General features: G+C 44.9%; 1 protein-coding gene across 8 annotated transcripts in view; it reads left to right on the plus strand.

Annotated features, from left to right (window-relative positions):
- The window catches only part of Ire1 (serine/threonine-protein kinase/endoribonuclease Ire1), a 44,969-nt gene that overhangs the window by 14,399 nt on the left and 9,559 nt on the right, over positions 1-21,011 (plus strand). For 5 of the 8 annotated variants that reach the window (XR_013307898.1, XR_013307897.1, XR_013307899.1 and 2 more), the window contains 20 exons: positions 101-137; positions 255-409; positions 2,033-2,161; positions 3,239-3,281; positions 4,111-4,172; positions 6,303-6,362; positions 7,131-7,320; positions 10,106-10,187; positions 10,555-10,684; positions 11,672-11,826; positions 12,337-12,657; positions 13,406-13,472; positions 13,580-13,673; positions 14,965-15,094; positions 16,271-16,430; positions 17,162-17,355; positions 18,016-18,157; positions 18,540-18,664; positions 19,823-19,946; positions 20,901-20,968. Coding sequence is in view for 4 of the 8 variants with exons in the window: in XM_077633864.1 (XP_077489990.1) it covers positions 101-137; positions 255-409; positions 2,033-2,161; positions 3,239-3,281; positions 4,111-4,172; positions 6,303-6,362; positions 7,131-7,320; positions 10,106-10,187; positions 10,555-10,684; positions 11,672-11,826; positions 12,337-12,657; positions 13,406-13,472; positions 13,580-13,673; positions 14,965-15,094; positions 16,271-16,430; positions 17,162-17,355; positions 18,016-18,157; positions 18,540-18,664; positions 19,823-19,946; positions 20,901-20,968 (2,468 nt within the window). In the remaining 4 variants the exon portion in view is untranslated. Of the gene's footprint in view, positions 1-100; positions 138-254; positions 410-2,032; positions 2,162-3,238; positions 3,282-4,110; positions 4,173-6,302; positions 6,363-7,130; positions 7,321-10,105; positions 10,188-10,554; positions 10,703-11,671; positions 11,827-12,336; positions 12,658-13,405; positions 13,473-13,579; positions 13,674-14,964; positions 15,095-16,270; positions 16,431-17,161; positions 17,356-18,015; positions 18,158-18,539; positions 18,665-19,822; positions 19,947-20,900; positions 20,969-21,011 lie in introns of all 8 variants that reach the window. The other 3 variants (XR_013307896.1, XM_077633863.1, XM_077633866.1) reach the window with 1 other exon arrangement.

The raw sequence follows: 21,011 nt of genomic DNA on the forward strand, positions 1-21,011 counted from the left end.
ATTCTAAGCTGGTGTTGTTGACTGATACTTGTTATCTATTAGCACACAGTAATTGCTGGCAGATCAAACAACAGTTTTTTCATTCTTTTGATTATTTCAGAACCGGTTTTAAAAGTGCCTGCTGATGTATCTAAAAGGCAAGTACATCATGTCTAATTTGCATTGAAATCGATAAGTGAAAGTCTTAATGTTGTGTTCAGTACGCTTGTTACTGTTCCTTTTTCATCTTTGCATTAAATCTTTGTTCGCCACAGAACTAGCTTCCTTCCGGACCCAAAGGATGGGAGCCTCTACATTTACGGTTTCGGCGAGGCCACTGGTGAGGACGCCATCAAGAAGCTTCCCTTTACGATTCCTGAACTGGTGTCTGCATCACCCTGTCGAAGCACCGATGGCATCCTTTACACAGGTAAAGCAGTCAAAGGAGTGATGTTAGCTATGCCGTAAAATTTGTGAAGAATCGTGCTTTTACGTTTGACGTGAGCAGAAGTGGTTAGTTTTTGAGACACTGAAGAGGGCGATGCATTCGGATGGTGAGCTTGCAGGTGTCCATCTTTTGTGCAAGGGCAGTAGGTTGATAGCTTAATTATAAACCAAATATAAACTATAAATTGACTATAAACTAAACTTTAAACTAACTTCTTTTAGGGAGGAGTAATTAAAAATGCCGTCTTGGCGGAACACTGTGACATGTAAGATAACTGCTAGTGTTACGAGTTTTTTTTAATCACATCTAACGTCTTGTAACATCTGCAGAATTATGTTGTAAAACACTTTACATACTTTTGCCATCTGTAAAGACACCACTGATTCAAAAGTTCTAATAATTACTGTGCTGTGCAATGTAGAAAAGGCTTAGAACTACTTTTTTACTACCGGTTGTAGGCCTAGAAGGAAAAGTTTTATTGAAATTACACATAGGCTTGATTAAACCTGGGTACATAATAGCATGTTATATCAACAGTCCTATGCATACTAGTGGCCTTGTTTGAGAACTTGTTTGTTTACTTTGTGTTTATCATTTGAATGGAGATAGCAGAGTACCACAAAGCTGTCCTCAACGTTGAAGTTGAAGCCTGCTTGGAACATATCTCGTGTTGTTCACGTCTTTGTGACATGCTGGAGATCAAATTTGGCATGCTATGTGTGTGGGTGTTTTGCATAAGTCTCTGGCGTACATTTGATTGTCGTGTCCTGGCTTCACATACAAATTGAAAGGCGGGTGGAAGGTGCTCTTTTGTCTTGTCATTACGCCTTGTCCTTGATCTGCTGCAGTATCGGTGGAGATTTTGGGGGAACATGGCAGGGGTGCTTGCGAGGTACACGGCAAATTTTAAATTGGCAAAATACTAATGATTGGGGCAAGTTGATACGACATATTGAATTGGATAGCGATGGTGCCGATTGGCACCACCAGCCCAACTGAAGTGCCTAGTTGCGGAAAAATATCCTGGGTGGGTAACATTCAGGTTCATGGCTGGCATTTGCAACCATGCAAGGGAAAGGGAAACAGAAATTGAAGATTGGATCAAGTTTTTTTTATCTCACAGCATAGATTTTGTCTACGTAGAAGTCGTCGAACAGTGTGCCACTATTAGTTAATTGAACTATTTGAATCATTTAACTATGCGGTTTCAGAGTCATATAAGTTTGCTAAAAGACCTCAATCTTCTTAGTGATTATCACTATAGCATTCCTGGTGACCGATCAGTTGTCAGTAGTATTTTTTTTGTGAGCGACAATGTATCTGCAATCATTGAAATAGGATGCTGTAGCCTAGCTAAAGGTTGGGGTAGTGTCATCGTCAAATGGTATTTGTGAATCTTCTATTGTTCACAACCAAATTTTTCACAAGGGGTTCTTTTTCTTATTGCACAGTATTACTTTCTGAAGAGAAAGTATCAGTTGCAGCAAGCCCCGAATCATACAGTAAAACCAAAACGCTTTATTGCACTTGGGTTCTACTGTGTGATTCGAGGCTTGCTGTGGCTAACATTTTTCTTTTGGGTGGTGTTTTCCTGTGGGTTCCCAGGCCAGAAACTGGACGTATGGTTCGCGATCGACCTGTTCACGGGAGACAAACTGGAGACCATTTCGTTTCATGGTTCAGACAAGGTCTGCCCAATCTCCTACGAGAAGGCCATCTTCGTCGGCCGCACAGGTACTGTCCTGCGGCCATTTCGCGTGCATTTATTTAAGGTACTTTCGTAGTATTGTGAGCGTAATTATTTTAGAAATATTTTGTATTTTCTCGCGTCCAAAAAAAAATTTGAAAGAGAGCAGTGCACTTTTTAGGTGAGAAATGACTGCATTATGAATAAACTTCATGTGTTACGTGCTAAACTTAACCCGGGTATTTCTGCACCTGACTGCTGACATAGTGTCATAATGAGCCAGTTTTCATTGTCTAGGAAGCCTGATTTGCGACTCCCAGGACAGAAATCCAACAGATGAAATATATGGGCTCGTGGGAACAAACGAAAGCAACATCATGTGCTGACAGAGGCGGCATTAATCACTCTCGTCACGCTCTTGAGCAAAACATCTGGAGCGAGGTGATAAGGATAGAGGCTGCGCTTGGGGATTGAGGACATTTCACTCCCCGGAGCGAGCATTTCTGCTTTCCTCTCAGACTTCTGGTCTGTGGTACTTTCATCGTTGTGCGTAAACTAAAAGAAGGTTTTCACGAAAAACGTGCCGTTTTTCTCCCCGCAGTTGAACATTTCTGGGCAATTCCTCATAAATTGTTCTCATAGCCTTGTTCACTCCTTTTTTCTTTGTTTTCTTAATTACTTTTCAGTTGTGTGATTCCCCCCTTTAGTTCGTTTAGTTGATCAGTTGCATGTTACGGTTTGCATTTTTGTTGTTTATCATGCTCTCAATGTGACAGCTGCGATGCTAGCTGGGTAAACCTTTATGTGAAGTTGTGTCCTGCTAAGTGTGCAAAATTTATGTGATTTACATTTTAACAGTATTTGTAATTTTAAACGAGGGTATTTAGACAAAAACTAGCTGATGCAGTTCTTAGGTAGTGGATTGTTTAAAGCAGGTACTGAAATTCAGTTATCTCCTTGTGTTTTTCTCCTGCATCAAAACATTTTGAGCATGTTTTGAAAAGCAAGGGGCATTTGTGCGTACGCTACATTGGGAGGATGGTGATGGAAGTTTCAATCTTAATAACTAATTGTTTTCGCTTACTTGTGTAACATTTTAAAATCTGTTATTCCTCTTTTAACAGAATTTCAGATTGCGATGTATGACAGCAAGACAGGCGAGAAGAGGTAGGTCTTCCTTTTAGGGCCCAAATTTTTCAGTGCGCTGATTTGAGGCTATAGATGCATCATCACCGAGCTGTACTCTCTGATTTTTCTCTGCCCTCATTACGCATAATTAAAAAACCTCTCAACAAACTTCGCACTTCAGTTGATTAAGCAATAATGGGTCTTTTAACGTTGTTGCGTTAAAAGTAACGCAATAATATACAACATAAAAGCAATGTTAAGCAACAGCTCGAAAGCAGACGTTAAAAAATTCAATGCAAGGCACATTTCTTTTTTTTTTCCTCGAAATCATGAATGCAATTTTGAATTGACATGGCTGCTCAAGCGCATGTATAACTTGCTTATTCGTACCCTCGCCAAGTAATGAGCTTGTGCATGTGCAACTTGATTTGGCGCCATGAAATTAGTCATTACAGTCACTAATAGTTTACTGACAGTTACACTGCCACAACCGCAAGGATTTTCTTTAGTTAAGCCTTGCAGAGCTGCTGTCTTTCTCAGACTTTTTGGTGACTGCATATGTAACTACCATCTTTACACACATGCATAAAAAAAGGAGCTTGTCTACAGGTATGAGAGGCTAATTTGTAGTGCTGTTGAGAACAACAGGTCTTTCTGAGGTACTAATAGGCATGACGTGAATGGAAACCTGCTGACGGTGCAGTTTTCATTTTCTCGCTCGGCTTTCATTTTCTCTTTAAGCCTTATACAGCTGTCACATTCATAACTTAGCTAATTCTATCGGCACAAAGATTTTCATCGTGTTAATGTGCTGAGGTGCCCTTAGCCTTACCCATCCTGCTGCCCATTTATGTCGCTTTCCACCCAGGTGGAATGCGTCGTTCTTCGACTATGCGGCTCAGGCAGCGCCGGACTTTGCCAAGGAATACGGTGAGTCGCGAAAATTCGCATCTGATTGTTTGCGGAGGGCTTTTCTTGGCGCAGCTGCGTAGTTAAGAACTGCTGTCTGCTTTCAGCGTCGTCATCCATCATTTGCCAGCTGCCACGCTTTTAGCTTTTTTTTTTTGCTTGCTGTGTTTTATCCGTGTCGCATTTTGCAAAATGTCGGCTGGTTTTCTGTTCCATGTGAGAGGCGCAGACGCAGTCCCGCTCAGACGCGACGACCACGAACATATTGACGGATTAGCTTCTGCCGACTATACCTCTTGCTGCTTCCCGTTGCTCTGCAAACATAAGTGAAAGTCGCATTATTGCATTTTAAGTTGCATGAAATGAGCTCTTTCACAATTGAAGCTCAAGTGAGTCAGTCCGCCAGCTGTTTGCATGGGGACTTTATGGTAGACACAGATGTGGCACATCAGAGGCACCCATGCTTTGTGCTCGTGCTCTGTGACCTATTGTCTGTGGAGACACGAATTGATTTCTGCTTGCAAACCTCTTTTTTTAATGCCTTTAGCGAGCTGAGGGTGATAACAAAATCATGGGCAAACTGGCTTCTGCTACAGACTGCAAATCATGATCAATGAGTTAGACAGGCAGAGCAGATCGATGGGTCTAAAAATTAACATGCAGAAAACCAAGGTAATGTTCAACAGCCTAGCAAGGGAACAACAGTTCACAATTGGCAGCGAGAGCCTAGAAATTATGACGGAATACGTCTACTTAGGGCAGGTAGTGACAGCTGACCCGGATCATGAGAGGGAGACAACTAGAAGGATAAGAATGGGGTGGAGCGCATATGGCAAATTCTCGCAGATCATGAGTGGCAGTTTACCAATTTCCCTCAAGAGGAAAGTGTACAACAGCATAATCTTACCGGTACTCACCTACGGGGCAGAAACGTGGAGGCTAACGAAAAGAGTTCAGCTTAAGTTAAGGACAACGCAGCGAGCCATGGAAAGAAAAATGATAGGTGTAACGTTAAGAGACCAGAAGCGGGCAGAGTGGGTGAGGGAACAAACACGTGTTAATGACATCCTAGTCGAAATCAAGGGCATGTACTGCAAAGGCAAGATAACCGCTGGTCCTTAAGGGTAACGGAGTGGGTTCCAAGAGAAAGTAAGCGTAGCAGGGGGCGGCAGAAGGTTAGGTGGGCGGATGAGAAGTTTGCAGGCAAAGGGTGGATGCAGCTGGCAAAGGATAGGGTTAATTGGAGAGACATGGGAGTGGCCTTTGCCCTGCAGTGGGTGTAGTAAGGCTGATGATGATGATGATGTATAAAGCACTTTTTGTTTTTGTTGTTAGGGGCTATTTATTAATAAAATAGCAATGGAAGGAAAAGATGTATTTAGCCGCGGCATCTGCCATGGAAACCAGAAGCCTCTGAGCTGTGGCTAGTGGAAATTAAAGGACAGGGAGAGGGAAAGGAAGGGGGGAGCTATAGTAAGAAAGGATAGGGGTAGGACGGCAATATACACCATGTACAAATACAGGATCTTGTGTAAATTAGATGTATTGGTTTCATAATGAGGTCTTCGTAGTTGTAGTCACACATTCTTTGGAGTCTGCAAATTCTATGGTATTATAAAGAGAGGCATGCTAGTTGGCGACTAGTAGTAGAATGCATCTTGAAACCACGCAAAAAGACAAGGGACGAGGAAGAAACCTACAGGACACCAGTTGAACCAACAGTTGAAGTTCCGTGCTCTCTCCTGTTGGTTTCTTCCTCGTCTCTTGTCTTTTTGCGCGGTTTCAAGATGCATTCTACCTCTATGGTATTGTCTGAATAAGAAATTCCTTTCTTACGATATCGTGTAGAGCACACAGATACTGTTAGTATTTGCGTTTAACTCAATCTGTCTTTTGAATCTGGAAGTCGATAGTGATCTCCGTGTATGACTGATAATGAACTCTGTGCAGAACGCAGATTGTATCATATGTTATCCTGTTTGGATGCTTTGACTTGTCTTGGTTGGAACCTTACTCCTGAAAGGGATTTGGTATACTTTTGTTTTTTCAGTTCTGCATGTAGGTAGTGCACCCTGTGTGCTCTCGGGTGTCACGTGAATTTGTGTTTTTCTCTCCCAATTTCTTCGTTTCGTCTGCTTCCATCAATTTCAGACCTTGCCCACTTCACATCTAGCGAGGGCGGCCGTGTGTTGACGTTTAACAAGGAGACTGGTAAGGGTACAGCTTTGTTTGTCCGCATATGACTTCTGTGCCCGATTAGCGCACTAGCATTGTTTTCTGCTATTCAGACAACAGTCTTTACTTAGTGCGCTACTGACACTGCAGATTGCTGGGTCTTCAGTCACATTTGGTTGGCATGTTGTGAGTGCACGGACACTCCAGACAGGAAATTGCATGCTCCTGTTTAGAATAAAACCTAAGTAAAGGGTGCTCACCACTTGCATTAGGTACTTGTGCATTGTGTGAAGTTAACAGCAACAGTTTATGGGGTGTGCGAGCTTGGGAACAAATTTATTGTAGTGCTGCCTTGCAACTCATTTTTTTGGTGTTGATACTAGTGGGTGAAATATGCTTGTCATGTTATGCTTACTGTCATTTCAGGCAACTGGATGATGTGACTGCACCAGAATAAATTTTCCGCATGCTCATATCCTACAGAATTTTGCTGCGAGCTGTTTGCTAGTACACTAGCATGTGCACCAGTACACTTCATGTACACTATCTGCATTAGTATCGTGTGTGTGTGCTGTGTGCTCATGGTAGTACATTGTGTGTACTAATGCACATTATAGTACACTGCGTGTACAGTTGTTTAGAGTATGCATTTTGAACTGGTATCAACTTGTTTGTGATGCTTCTGTTAAGTGGTGATTTTTTAGTGATTCTTGTCAACAGGTACAAAGCATGAGAATGAGTTACAAGCATGTCTGTTGTTGATGCAACGGTTTCTGGCGGGTGTGGTGATCGGGTTGACTGCAGGTGACTTCCTGTGGGAGCGGGAGCTGGGAAGTCCGGTCGTTGCAGTCTACGATGTCGGCGAAGAGAGCTCGCTGCGGCGACTGCCATTCACGCCTGTTGCTCAGCGCACCCTGGAGGACATTACAGGGCGGCTGAAACGCTCCTCCTGGAACAAGAACCTGCTGGAACCGTCACAGCACACCACACTGTAGTGAGTCGCCACATATCTTCGATATGTATTTTTTTTTCAGGACGACGAAAGAAATTTAAGTCAGGTTTATTTTTACACCTGCTGATGCAGCTTTAGTGGCTGAGGCATCAGCTTATGCGCTCAATTTCACTCGCCCTGTCTGCACTTGCACTGTCTGCACTGCGGGTGGATTATAAGAGCACCTGAGATCCTTGATTTCAGCACACATTAAGGAGCCTCAGTTGGTTGAAATTATTCTGATATCTCCTCCACAACATTACGTCTCGCATCTCACAGTGTTGCATTCATGTACGGAAATCCATGAGTCAAATAATAAGTCATTTTTAATTACTGCAGGTCCTATCTGGAAGGATCATTCTGTTGACAGCATATTTAAAGGTGACAGCACATTTAGAGGTTACAGCATATTTAGAGGTTACAGCAGAAACTGGACTTTTTTTTATTGTTCTGTTGTCTAAAAGCATTTTGGCATTGATCCAGATTACTTTTCTTTCATCATTCCTATGCTTGTGACTCACAGGCAAAGTGGCTAAAACAGGTTCCTTTTTGATGCACTTAGTCTTTTCTTAACCCTCGTCGTGCACCTCATATCGATTGCTGGTATAAGGACTGTCCTTGTCTTGCACAGCGTTTGCTGTGCCTCTGGACTCTGGTTCTTTTCCGCCCGCCCGTCGTGCAACAACTTTGCATTCAGTGTTTTTCCTTTGTGACCTTTCCTTTAACAAGTGCTTCAGCCCTTGTCATATCCTTGCGCATGCTTTGTCGTTAGAACATACTCATGCATTCACCTTTGTGTAGGGCATGCAGATTTACCCTCCAACTGTTTGAAGTTCTAAGGCCCCACAGTTGAATGCTTTTGCACTGAATGCTAGGCTTACCTTACTCCCTACCTTTTTGTGCCTGTTCTTGTTTGAGAAAATAAAAAGAAGGAAATGTTTATTTTTATGTGACTGAAGTTCTCGATCTGTGTCCGTTCTGGTCTTGTCTCCTCTGAGAGGTCACAGCATTTGTATTTCCTTGCCATTTGTTTATTCTGTAAGCAGTGTCTCTCTGCACAGAACATGGTGGCGACAAGATTGTGGCTGATGGCTAAGATAACTGAGGTGCCTTTAGAAGTGAACTTATCTTGGTAACACAGGCTTATCAGTTGCACGGGCTCTGTGAGTGCATTAGAAGAATCAGACACTAACTTATGGGCATTGAGAATGGGGAAAAGAAAGCAAAACCTTTATCTTCGAGTGCGTGACGTGATGCTCTTTTCCGTGACCTCATTTTGGAGATGAGAGTGCATGGAGGCGATGGCTTTCTCTCAGTCTTGCATTTTATTTAGCTATGACTTTCTAACAAAATTCTGGCACATTAAAATGGGTGAATGTTGCACGTTAACAACTGTACAAACTGCTATACCTGCACTACAATATTTACTCGCATAATTGGTGCATCCAAAATTTTTACCCAGATTAAAAAAAAGAAATTGGCCATGGTTTAGCTCTGGTTAAACCTGGAGTGACATGAGAGCTACATCTGGCCGAGTGGAACTCGCTCAGTCGAATTGCAAAGTCAGTCTTTCGTCGCTCCATTTCGCTGGCTGTTCCTTCTTCATCTTCGTTCCTGGATGTGGATTCACTCTCCCCCCTCTCCACTCCCTCCCCACTTGACACGGCGCATGCGCACAGCTGTTGCAGCTCGGTTCTGCCGTCAGCAGCAGCTGCTCCGCACCACGTGACCAGCCACGGAGCTCAGGGATGCCACGCTGAAGGCTCGAAAAGCTGGCGTAGTGTAGCTCTCGCTACAAAAAACCTGCTTGCATATTTTGCGCTCTCTGCTGCGCCGGACCACCTGCATGTACACAGGTGCGCACAAGGCAGGTTTGGGAAGATCAGTGCGTCTGCATTGCCATGTGCGGTTGTGAAAGATGCAAATGGCGAGGACACGAATTATGCGTCGTTTACCCGGCCCACTCATGCTGGCGGTCTCTTTCCCGGACAAACAGTTGCGCGCGCGCCCGAGTCTGAAACTACCAAACTGTTTACTGTTCGGTTTTCCGCTAGTCAGTCGAGCCGCACGCGAGGGTGCCGTTTTATCACTCGTTACCTCTTTTGCTTCGCCCTGCTGGCTTCGCGCTTGTATCATTGCGCATCTATTGCTTTGAGCTGTGTACGCGCACCATCATGCCATCCTGCAGGGCACTACATAACAGTCGGGGTGGGAGGGGGTAGGCGTCTTATATCTGGAGCCAGCTTTTTTCTTGTTTTTTTGCCAGTGAGGGGTGCGAGATGGGAGAGTCTACATATAGGCGGTAATATACAGTATATATTGCGCGTTATGATCTTTGTAGTAGTGGCCGCCGCGGTGGCTCAGTGGTTGTGGCGCTTGGCTGCTGACCCTAAAGATGCGGGTTCGATCTTGGCCACGGCAGTCGAATTTCAGTGGAGGCGAAATTCTAGAGGTTCTTGTACTGTGCGATGTCAGTGCACGTTACAGAACCACAGGTGGTCGAAATTTCCGGAGCTCTTCATTACGGCATCCCTCATAGCCTGAGTCGCTTTGGGACATTAAACCTCATAAACCAAACTAAACCAAAGCAAACCTTTGCAGCATTTTTTAGGATGTGTTCAGAAAATTTTCGATCATTTGCACACCCCCTTTTTTGAAGCCTTAAGTTAAAGATAAAATGTGCACAAATTACGCGAGTAAACACGGCATATTTCATTCATCTTGTATCATTGAAATAATTGACTGCGGCATGCTGAGCATGTACATGTGTTTTTTCTCTCTGCTGCAGCCCGGCACTGTACGTGGGCGAACATGCCAAGGCAAGCTATGCTCTTGCAGCCCTCGTGGACAGGAACATGCCAGTGATGGCGGTGAGCGCAAGTCAGTTACATCCTGTTAAGACTCGCTTGCTGCTGTTGTCTATTTCTACAGCATAAGCTATTAGAGCCAGACCTGCCCTAATTTTTGTGCTGCTTTAATTCCTCATGAAATGGCATCAGTTCTTGATGCTTAAAAGCACATTTGTGTGTGTACCACTTCTACGCAAGGAAGGAGCCTTGGAAGCGTCAGGTATACACATCTTATGGAGTAAAGTGGAGTTTTGGGCCAAATCATGTCTTATGGAGTGTGGCTGGGTTTGTTCTGCCACATTTCAGTACTGTTGCTTTTGTTGTGGTTTTCAAGGTTGAGGATTTTCTTGAGCAAAACGCACTTTTCTTTTTCTTCTATGAACGCTAGTCACGGGACCGGAGAATACCTCTCCTGGAAGGTCCGACTTCGTCCACTGACCGCACTGCCAAGCCGTCCCCAGATGGCGACTTTGAGTCGTCTTCAGAAAGTGCAGAGAGGAAAAGGTCCTTCGTTTCTGGTCAGTACGATGAATTTGGTGAGACATAGTTATTTGTGCTGCTTCCAACCGTAACCATTTAGAGTGCCTTGATACTGTTGGGCGGCTAGCCGGGACACTTCGGACAAATTAAATTTGGCTTGTGTGCCACGAAAATTACCACATTGTTACGACAAAGATGCTGGTTGAACTGAAAACGGAGCTTTCATAAGATAGAAAAGGCAAACAAAAAAGTAAATAAACACGGGTGTCGCCACCACTGTCCAATTTTGAAAGTAAACTACGCTGCATTGACAGCTTTTTTTTTTCTGGGTGCGGATCCCAGAGGCTTGACGTGCCGCCATTCGCTTCAAAACAGTGATCTCGGAGTCCTGTTTACTGCAGGCGTCTAGAGTTTGATAGAATGGCGGGGAAACTTTTTATTTGTAATTTTCTCATCAATGAATCAGTCTTTCGCTGCCTGATAAACATCGACACAGCCAGAAAGAACCATGGGATTGATTTTTACTTGGAACAGAAATTGGAAAGGGTTCTCTTCAATGTATGTCCCTTTATTGTTACAATTCAAATGAGTGGGCATATAAATAACGTCAGTTGCAATTGAACTGCAATCTGTAGCGGACTCATTGAGTCTTGTTCCATCGTTGGCGTCCTGGAGGTCAGAGTATCGGTGAATTGAGTACAAAAAGTTGAGGTGATCAAGAATGTCTGTGAGCATCCTCAGCTTGTCTTGTTTAGACTTACATGTGTTTTTGTTGTAGGCATTCTCGTATTGTGGGTAATTAAATTGAGGCATTCGGCACCTGACTTCAGTATACTTGAGACCTTATAATGTGGTTATAAAATAAAGAGTGGCATATTGTGGAGAACGTGTGAATGTCACTGCCTGTCCATGTTGCGGCAATATGTTTTCTAAATGTGCCGTACTGAGATTTAGTTTTGGCGCTCCCTATTGGGACTTGCAATGAAGAGAGAATGTGACATCTGCGCTGCTGTCGGCTGTAACAGGTTATTACGAGTACCCAAACACCATGGTGGCCGTGCTCTACTCGAGGCTGCAGATCGGCTACCAGAGGCCACCGCAGTCCGAGGACCCAGGAGGCCCCCGCCACATCAAGGACCAGCGCGAGGTTTCTTCGGAAGGAGCACACTCTGAGGAGCGGGTATGCGCAGAAAAAAAAGCTAGCTTTTCGTTTATGTAATGAGACTGTTGCGTGCAATGCACACATGTGCATGTAGGTGTAAAAATGTAATTATATGTGGAGATGCTTTGCTTCCTCCCATTGTATATTGAAGTAATTGTTGACCTTAGTCAACAATGCCATTGTTGATTTCTGCTGTGGTGTAGTTTTGTGCGACATCTACACAAGGAAATCATTTTTTGAAGTCAGCCAACAAAAAACAAGAATGTTATAAGTTTGGCTGTTAACGTGGTGAAATGAAGGAAGTGGCAGTTCATTACCTTTGCTCACAAATGATTGCGCTCATATATAAGTAATTGATTTTCGAGGCCTCTAATGAGTGCTCAAGTCCTAGTTCCCTTTTGGGTTGCTTGGGTGCTTGACACATAGGTGCAGTGACAAATGTGCCCTTTGTTTTAATGCAGACTAGTTTACTTTTCTTTTTTTTCCTCTGTGGGAGCTTACGGTGCTGTTCCTGGCTTTGTGTCAAAGGTCATCCCGAGCAAGGACAAGGAAGGTCATGACCCTGGTGGCAGCTGGGAGATTGGGGATGACGGGAAGAGCTGGAGGCCGGTTCCCCCTTTCTTTCCCTATGGGGAGCCGGCCGACCGCACTAAGAAAGACGGCCAGCCGGGCCACGGAGGCAGGACACATCACAGGCACCGGAGCGTTCGCGATGCTGCGGTTGAGACACCGCCATGGCAGCCTGACGATGCACTGCTGCCTCTCTCAGGCCAGACGGCCTGGTTTCAGCTTGCCTTGGTCCTGCTGTTGGGTGGCATGGCTGGGGCTGTGGCTTACCTCTACCCACAGGTGAGGCCTTTGTAACTGTTAGTTTTGAAAGCATTAGTGTTTTGTTTGAAAGCTGTATGATAGATCCACATTGGTTTTTAGTTTAGATGTCAGTGTGTCCCTGAAATAATGTTTTAAGGCTAAGGTAGCTGTCTGTTTTGGAGCATCCGAATTGTAAACGATAATCACTTTTCAAACACCTTGCATGCTCTAGCTATCTGATTTGTAAACAATAATCACATTTCAAACGCCTTGGATGCTGTCCAAGAAGGCGTCCCAAGTTTTTTTTTTCCATGATTGAACTTAATTGTCATGATTGAAGCTTATTGTCATTATGATAGACAGCCTGTCTTTATCTTTTCCTTTCCCTCTAATTTCTCTTCTTTTCTCATTTCACGTGGCTACAAAACAACTGCTAGTTACTGCCACAGGTCTTTTGTTGGCATAGCCTTTGCTGCTATCAGTGCCAGTGACTGATGCACGATACAAACAGCAGAGATAATAGACGTCTTTAGCATACCGGAGACGTACTAGTGGAGACATATACCGGCCTACTGAACCCCTCTTGCGCATGCGCAGTGACATTGTTGGGGTCAGGGGGAGCCACTGCGCGTGCGCAGGAGGGGTCCAGTTAACTGGTATACATATCCGCTAGTACCTATGTCTCCGGTATGCTAAAAACGTCTATTGTCAAACTGCAGCCTTCCATTTCTTGCTGAACACTTGATGATAGTCCCCATTTAATCTCTGCCCTTTTTCTTTATACTAGGCGAGAGAGTACCAACGTTCGTCACGAAGCGGAAACCTTCGGGTCAGTGGCGGCAGTCAGATTCTTGGTAAGCTTTCTTCGTCTCACACTTTTTTCTTTTCTTTTCTGACGTTTAGTACATACACATGATTCTACTACTGCTTTGTGAATTTCGACATCTTTCCATTCATGCAGAAGTGACAGAAGACGGTGTTTGTCAGATTGGAAAGATTAGCTTCGACACGCGGGATGTGATCGGTCGTGGCTGCAACGGAACTTTTGTGTTCAAGTAAGCGAAAGTCTCTAGTTTCATTTCACTTCCTTTGCCTTGCACGCATTTATTGTAGTGACGCTGTTACCCTAACCAGCTTCAGCAAGGTGGCGAGTTGGACGTTGTCTTTCCTTTGTGCTTGTCCTGTTTTGCGCTTTCTTCTCAAAATGTCCAAGCATATTTTTTTAATTGTGCGGAGATTGAATTTATGAGAGCTCTTGAAGTGCTTGATGTTGAAAGGGCCAAAGCCTCGGTTCCAATAGACCGGAGGTTCAAGTTAATCAAATTTGAATTTATGAGAGAGTTCACTGCAGTTTATTTTTCCCTCTGTTTCATCAGTGTTGTGCCAACCTCTGTGGGTTGTGTCTTGTTGCTTCAGTGGAAATAAAATGCTGCCACTGGGTGTCCTTTTCTAATTTTTTGAAGCGAAAAGCTTCACTATGCTAGGTAAAGCGGCCGTCACATAAGCCGGAAAATGACGTTGGAATGACCTTCATCCCAACCATGTTAGCCGTGTATGACCATATGTGGTACAGTTATGGTGTCGAAGCCCCGACCTTGACCCATGACCTTTAGTTGGCCTTTGACTGCTGATGTTGAGCTGACCTTTGACATTGGGTGACCTTTGGGTTGACCTTTGACCTTAAGAACATCCAATGGGGTGATGTGAAACCACGTGATGACATCCGATAGGGGTGTTGTTAGACCATGTGACACCACGTCATAGCCACGTGGTCGTTTGGGTATATGTAGAACGGCTGTCATGAGCTTGTTGCGAAGCTACCATGGGCGAGCCTCAGACGCTTAGCAAGCGTCCTTGCTTTTCGCTGACTTCCAGGGTTAGCCAAGTTAATCCACTGGCAATTTTCTTATCAGTCAGTAGAGGGAATAAACATCTATGAGCGCGTTGTTGAAAAGGCGATATAAAAGGTTGAGTATAATTGCATCTGGTAGGTGGGCTGAGGACTGGAGCCATTTCATATGCTTTGCTGGACTTGCTTCTTTAACTTCTGGCTGGTTAGCAGTGCTGAAAGTGTAGGAAAAAACCATATGGACAAAAACAAGAAAGAATTAGTGAGTTAAAAGTTTCAGGTCATTAGCAAATATAAGTGGAGCGTGAGCTGTGGCAACAAAGATAAAAGATAAGAGAAGAAATAAAGATCTCCTTTATAATTAGTTTCAATTTTACATATGGCCTTTGTGTCAACCATGTTTTTGATAACTGCTTACTTGTTTTTGATGCTGGCTTGCCTGACTGTGATGGCATCTTACCTGTTTTTGATGGCTCCTTACTATTTACATGATGCAGGGGCACTTTCGAGAAGCGCCCCGTTGCAGTGAAGCGGATCTTGCCAGACTGTATCAGCCTGGCGAGCCGGGAAGTGGACCTGCTTCGCGAGTCTGATGAGCACCCCAACGTTGTCCGCTACTTCTGCATGGTGCGTATGAGGGGTTGAAGACGCCTTTTGTGTCTCTTGTTTGTCCAAGTTGATTTGTGCATCAGTTTTCGTTATCAAATTCAGTGGCACTGCTGTGGAGAAAAGGTTAGGACTGCGCGAATGGGACAGGACAGGAGAACGAGAAACGAAAAATGACAACACAGATGCAGACTCGTACTTGTAGTGGCGCTATCTTGCGTTTCAAGCAGTACGCCACAACACGGGACTGACAGGTGGTCACAGCGATGCGGTTCACACACGTTAACACAGCATTTCTTCTACCTGGGCTCTGTTTTGTGTGCGCAAACGAAGCGCGATGCTGTGTTGACGTGTGTGAACATCATCGCTGTGACCACCTGTCAGTTCCGTGTCCTGGCGTACTGCTCGAAACGCAAGAGAGTGCCACTACAAGTACGAGTCTGCGCCTGTGTTGTCGTTTTTCGTTTCTCGTTCTCCTGTCCTGCCCCATTCGCGCAGTCCTAACCTTTTTTCTGCAATGAACCAACTAGCCCGCAAGAACATTCTACTTCATTGCACTGCTGTGATTTGCTTTACTTACCTGGCATGGCCTAGCCCTGTGATGGCCAACGCCCTCCATTGTGTAACTCCCTCACATGTAAGATCGTGTGTCCATCAGTTTGCATATCTGGAGACTTCAAGCGGCATTCCATGGGACCTTAGAACTGTGCTGACTGCCGCCTAACCTAACCCAGCCTAGCCTAAACAAGCCGTCGCCGAAAAAAAATTGCACGTCTTGCCTGCGCAAACTTTTTGCGAAATTCTTTCATAATTAGCTTATAACTTTGAGCTTCACTGGAAGGGGTCCTAATCCGAGATCGACTTGACCATGGCATTGAGCTTAGTTTTTCACGAGCTTGTGTTCAATTTTGAAGCTCTTCCTAATTAGCTGCTTACTTTGAGTTGCACTGCAAGAATTTCAGTGTAACTGAGATCAACTTGACATTGAGCTTAGTTTTGAAGGAGCTTGTGTTCAATGTTGACAGCGGCATTCTGTCTCCAACTTTGTCCCTTTTGCTACTTGCTGCTATGTCCTGTGGATGAGTAATAACCAAACGTATATAGAAAAACATGTCAGAGGAGTTTTCCAACAATGCCTAGTGAAGCGTTCTCAGACTCTCTCTCTCTCCCACCCTCTCTGCTCCTTTTCCGATTCAGGAGGAGGACAGGCAGTTCTGCTACATAGCACTGGAGCTGTGCGAGGCCACCTTGCAGGACTACGTAGAGCGACCAGACTTTGACCGGGGCCACCTGGACCCCACCACGCTGCTCCACCAGGCCACCTCGGGGCTGCACCACCTGCACTCGCTGGACATTGGTGCGCTGATCATCTCTTGCCAGCTGGGGGAGGGTGACAGCACCTGCGCTTGTGCAGGGCGAATATTCCGTGGAAACCATGATAAAGATTATCAGGCAGCCATCAGAGATGCTGCAGGTTTCAGTGCTAGTCATGTGCTGGGGCTGGAGGGATTTGTTTCCAAGAGGAGTTCTTGCTCAGTTAGGTGATTGACATATTGTTTCTGGTTAGAGTGACTTCAGAGCTGGAGTGCAGTAATCTAGTTTGTATAATAACATAAAACCAGGGGTAGAAACTTGGGCGAGTCGGTAACGGTGATCCATGGAAAGTGAGAGTAGCGCAAAACGGGACAAAGGGACAGAGATATAGCGGATGTTTGCTCACTCATGGTAACTCTGGCTCCTGTAGCAAGCCGATGCAAGAGTTAGAGCAAATTAAAATGCTGCAGCAGCGATTTTATTGCAGTTCATTTGTACTTTTAAACTCAATTCCCATCGTGTAAAGCCACCGTCTGGCCACTGAAGCCACAACAAAAACTACATTGGAGAAGAAATTGAGTTATAAATAATTTTTCTTCATGTTTACTGATTACCTTGTGCATAATTCAAAAGAAGAACATTCAACAAAAATTTGGTGTCCTTCCTTCCTACTTCTTTGAAATCTGTGGAACTCTCGCGGTAAGCATGAAATTTCCTAAAATGAGGCAAAATCTGGAATTTGCATTGCGATGAGTCCTCTCCATGTTGTCGCAGTGCACCGGGACGTCAAGCCGCACAACGTGCTCATTTCGCGGCGCAATGCTGCGGGCGAGGCCAAGGCCATGATCTCGGACTTTGGCCTCTGCAAGAAGTTGAGCCATGGGCGGCTGTCCTTTTCGCGCAAGTCCGGCGTCACTGGCACGGATGGGTGGATTGCGCCCGAGATGCTGTCTGGCCACGGACGAGCTGTGAGTAGGCTTTAACCTTGGTCCTGCTTTACACTTTTTTTGGTCTAAGTGCTGAGAGCCAACATGGCTGTAGTGGTGTCACACCTTTTGCACATGGCTTGGACTGAAACAGTCATCAGATTTCATCTTTCGAGAGGCAGTCGTGAGAAATTAGTGAACGTGGAAAAAAAAACGACGTAGTCCATAAAAGTCAAAGTCACTCGTCTGAAAATGCTGTGGCAGGGATTGGGACGGATATACGCACCACATAAAAATTATCGGAAAATATTATTGGAAAACACTCATATATGCATTGAATGGAATAAATGGCGACTGAAATTGGTGACTCCTTTTATGAAATACCTGAGACGACCCAACACAAGCCATAAATATTTTGTTCTGGAAGCAGTGCGTGGGCATTTTAGGTGCTGGTATGTTTTTGACACCACAAACACAGTGTTTGTTGCCCATAGAACTGAGGCCACGGAAACAATGAACTTGAAAATCGATTTGCACACGACTGACACGTGTTGGGAACTTGTTGGGAATGACCAGGACAGAAAGGAAAACTTGCAGTAAAAGTTTCATCACAGTACATGAAACTTGAAAAAGCCCCGGAGTTGCCCTTCAATTGCAGCAAAGCGACCATGTCATCCCTGCTTTTTTGTTTCGTGTGCGCAGACAAAGGCAGTGGACGTGTTCTCGCTGGGCTGTGTCTTCTACTATGTGCTGAGCAGTGGCCGACACCCCTTTGGTGACACCCTGGAGCGCCAGGCCAACATCAAGCATGGCCGCCAGATCTTGTCGGACGCTGGGACACAAGGTGCGCCATGGAAAACCATGAACATGGATTGCGGCTGTTGCTTTTTGTGTTTCTTTAATTTGGAAAGCCAGCACTGTGCAGCCAAATTTTTGCATTCGGTCATGCTTGTGAGGGCTCGCACTGTGAATGAGGTGGTGCAGCAGGTTGAGCTGCAACCAGAGTGATAATTTTTCTCTGTGAACGGGATAGAACGGAAGCTTCTAAATGGGAAAGCGCTTGTAGTTCTTGTGAAGTTATAATAGTAGGAGACACTGTCACCATATTCAGCCACCACAAATCATCGAGCGACAATTGTTAGTCATACAGGCAACTTCCTGTAATAAGCAACTTCGTAGAATTCCGGCCTTTAGTCATGCCTCTGCTTGTTTCTGCAAATCTGCAGGTGCCTTGGGCCAGTCCCTGATTGAGCAGATGCTGCACACAGACCCCCAGGAGCGCCCCTCCGTCTCTGCCGTGGTGAAGCACCCTGTCTTCTGGGACCCTAAGCGGCAGCTCGACTTCTTTCAGGTATGTGCACTCTTGAAACGTGTCATATGCGCATTTTTTTTTGTGACCTCTAGTCCACACCCATCCTTCAGGCATGATTTTGAATGAACTGGGCGAATAGCTGTGTCAGATCCATTATTAAACAGAATTAACAGCAAGTAGTGATTCCTTGCTTGAGATCTTGAAGTGTAAAAGCGAGGGTTATTTAGTTATTATAAGCTATAGAAGAACAAACAATGATATAAGGGTATAATATTGCCACCGTTGGCTGTCTTCATGAGCAAACTACGGTAACACCAGTGCAGTTTCTTCAGTTGGAACTCTGAGACCAGGCCACACCACCTTCCCTCCTCAGGTGGGGATCGTGGAGATCCTTTCAGTCTTGTTGACATCACAAGTTTGGAACGAGTGGTGGGAAAATTTTTTAAGTCCCACATTCATAGCTATAAATGAATCTTGTGTTTCCGGACAAACATCAACACAGCCAGAGAGAGCTGCAGAATCGATTTTTACTGAGAACAAAGATTGGATGGAGCGGTCCTCAGTGTACCGTAATACCCCAAGTTGGTTTCCGCAAAGACGGCCGCCGAAGTCCGTCGATTGGCACATGTTGATCGCATTGTGCGCCATGTGTGTACGTGCGTTCGGCCACAGAGGAAGAAGCAAAACTGATTGAAAATGATGACCCGAGTAAGTTTAATGGCTTAGCTGCCCATTCCAGTTGTCTTGAGCCAGGGTGACAACTAAACCGGGGCGTCTTGTTTCTCACAAGGTTCTCTTTTGGGGCAATTAGCTTTATTCTAATTGTTGTTTATTGCTCCTTCGCTTTCTGTTCGCTTTCTGGCTTGGAAAAAAAAAAAAAGAAAGAAAGTTTTACTCTGTCATCTAGCTCCTGTAACTTCTACGCCTATCTCCTGTACAGCATTGGACAGTGAACTGTTGCCTTGCTGTTGCAACCTGTCTTCAGTTGGTCGCAGCTTTAGTTCAAATTTTCAGCTTTTCGCTCAGCCGTGCATTGCTGCGATCTTGTTCTGTGAATCTACTGAGATGTGATGAGCTCGTATGACAGAACCTTTTTTTGCCGACACATTTGTGACAGTCTTGTGATTCACTTGTGACCCAAAAGCGGCACCAGAAGTGACCGCTCACTTCTTTTGTTCTGTTTCCCCCCCCTTCCAGGACGTGAGCGACCGGATCGAGAAAGAGCCGACTGACAGTCCCGTGGTGCGTCGCCTCGAGCGGGGCGGCTTTGAGGTGGTGCGTGGTGACTGGCGGGACCACATCACCGAGGAACTGCAGAAAGGTACGGCATCGCATGACTTAGAAGCCAGTGCAGCTCATTTGATGATCGGCCTCAAGCATTTTAGATGGGAGGCCTCTCCCTTTTATGGTTCAGGGGCCACAGAGAAGGTAGGCCGAGGAAGCAGGAATGCAAAATGCATTGGCCCTCGTGAGGAACGTGTTGTCGTGAAGGGTTAGTTTGTGATAGCAGGTATGAAACTGCGAAGGTTGAAATGCACAATGAGGCGGTGTGCAGACTGCATGCAACAAGAAAGGTAGATGGGAGGCATGCAGATGTTCTCACGCTAAATAAAGCTATTTTTCGGATAACAACACAAAAGAGGATGGCTGAAAAAAATGGAAGACGTAGGACAGCTACTTGCACAGGTTTACCACCTTGTAGTGCATTTTATTGTGCTGTTCTCTTTATTGTATGCCTTTTTATTACTTGTTAGATTCCATTCACACTTGCATATAAATATGTAGCACACCTAGTCCTGTGCCTGTTTCACGTTCCTTCATCCTAGTCATTGCAAATGTACTTTGCATTGTTATGTGACGGTGGATTTCCACCAAGTCGGCTAACTTGCTTTGCTTCTAGAAATAAACCTAATCTTCCATTGGTAAGAAGTGGCTCGATTAAACTTTAGCAATACTATAACCTGGAAGAAGGCTTAGCACTGAGTGTTCACTCAGTGTCGTTCCTGGACTGTCTTGGCTTTTTGGCTTCAATGGAATTTTGTTTTCTTTTTCTCGAATCACAGTTATATTAGAAAGAGAAATCTGTGGTGACTCACACTTGTGATGGCGTTCATAGTGCTCTTTGGATGAGGCTATTTCTGTGCACTGGCCATTTTCATTGTTTAACTTGCTAGTGCTGAAGTTTGTCTGGCATTCGTAAAAGATGTGCTTCACTTCCTCACTATTGCAGACTATTAGATGGCCTTCCTTTTTTTTTTTCTGTGTGCCTGTGCAGACCTGCGCAAGTACCGCACTTACAAGGGCCATTCCGTCAGAGACCTGCTGAGAGCCATGCGTAATAAGGTGAGCTGTCGCATCTTAGCATTTCGTTCCTGCTCAAAGCACT

The sequence above is a fragment of the Amblyomma americanum genome, chromosome 8 (assembly GCF_052857255.1).
Source record: "Amblyomma americanum isolate KBUSLIRL-KWMA chromosome 8, ASM5285725v1, whole genome shotgun sequence".
Lineage (NCBI taxonomy): Eukaryota > Metazoa > Arthropoda > Arachnida > Ixodida > Ixodidae > Amblyomma > Amblyomma americanum.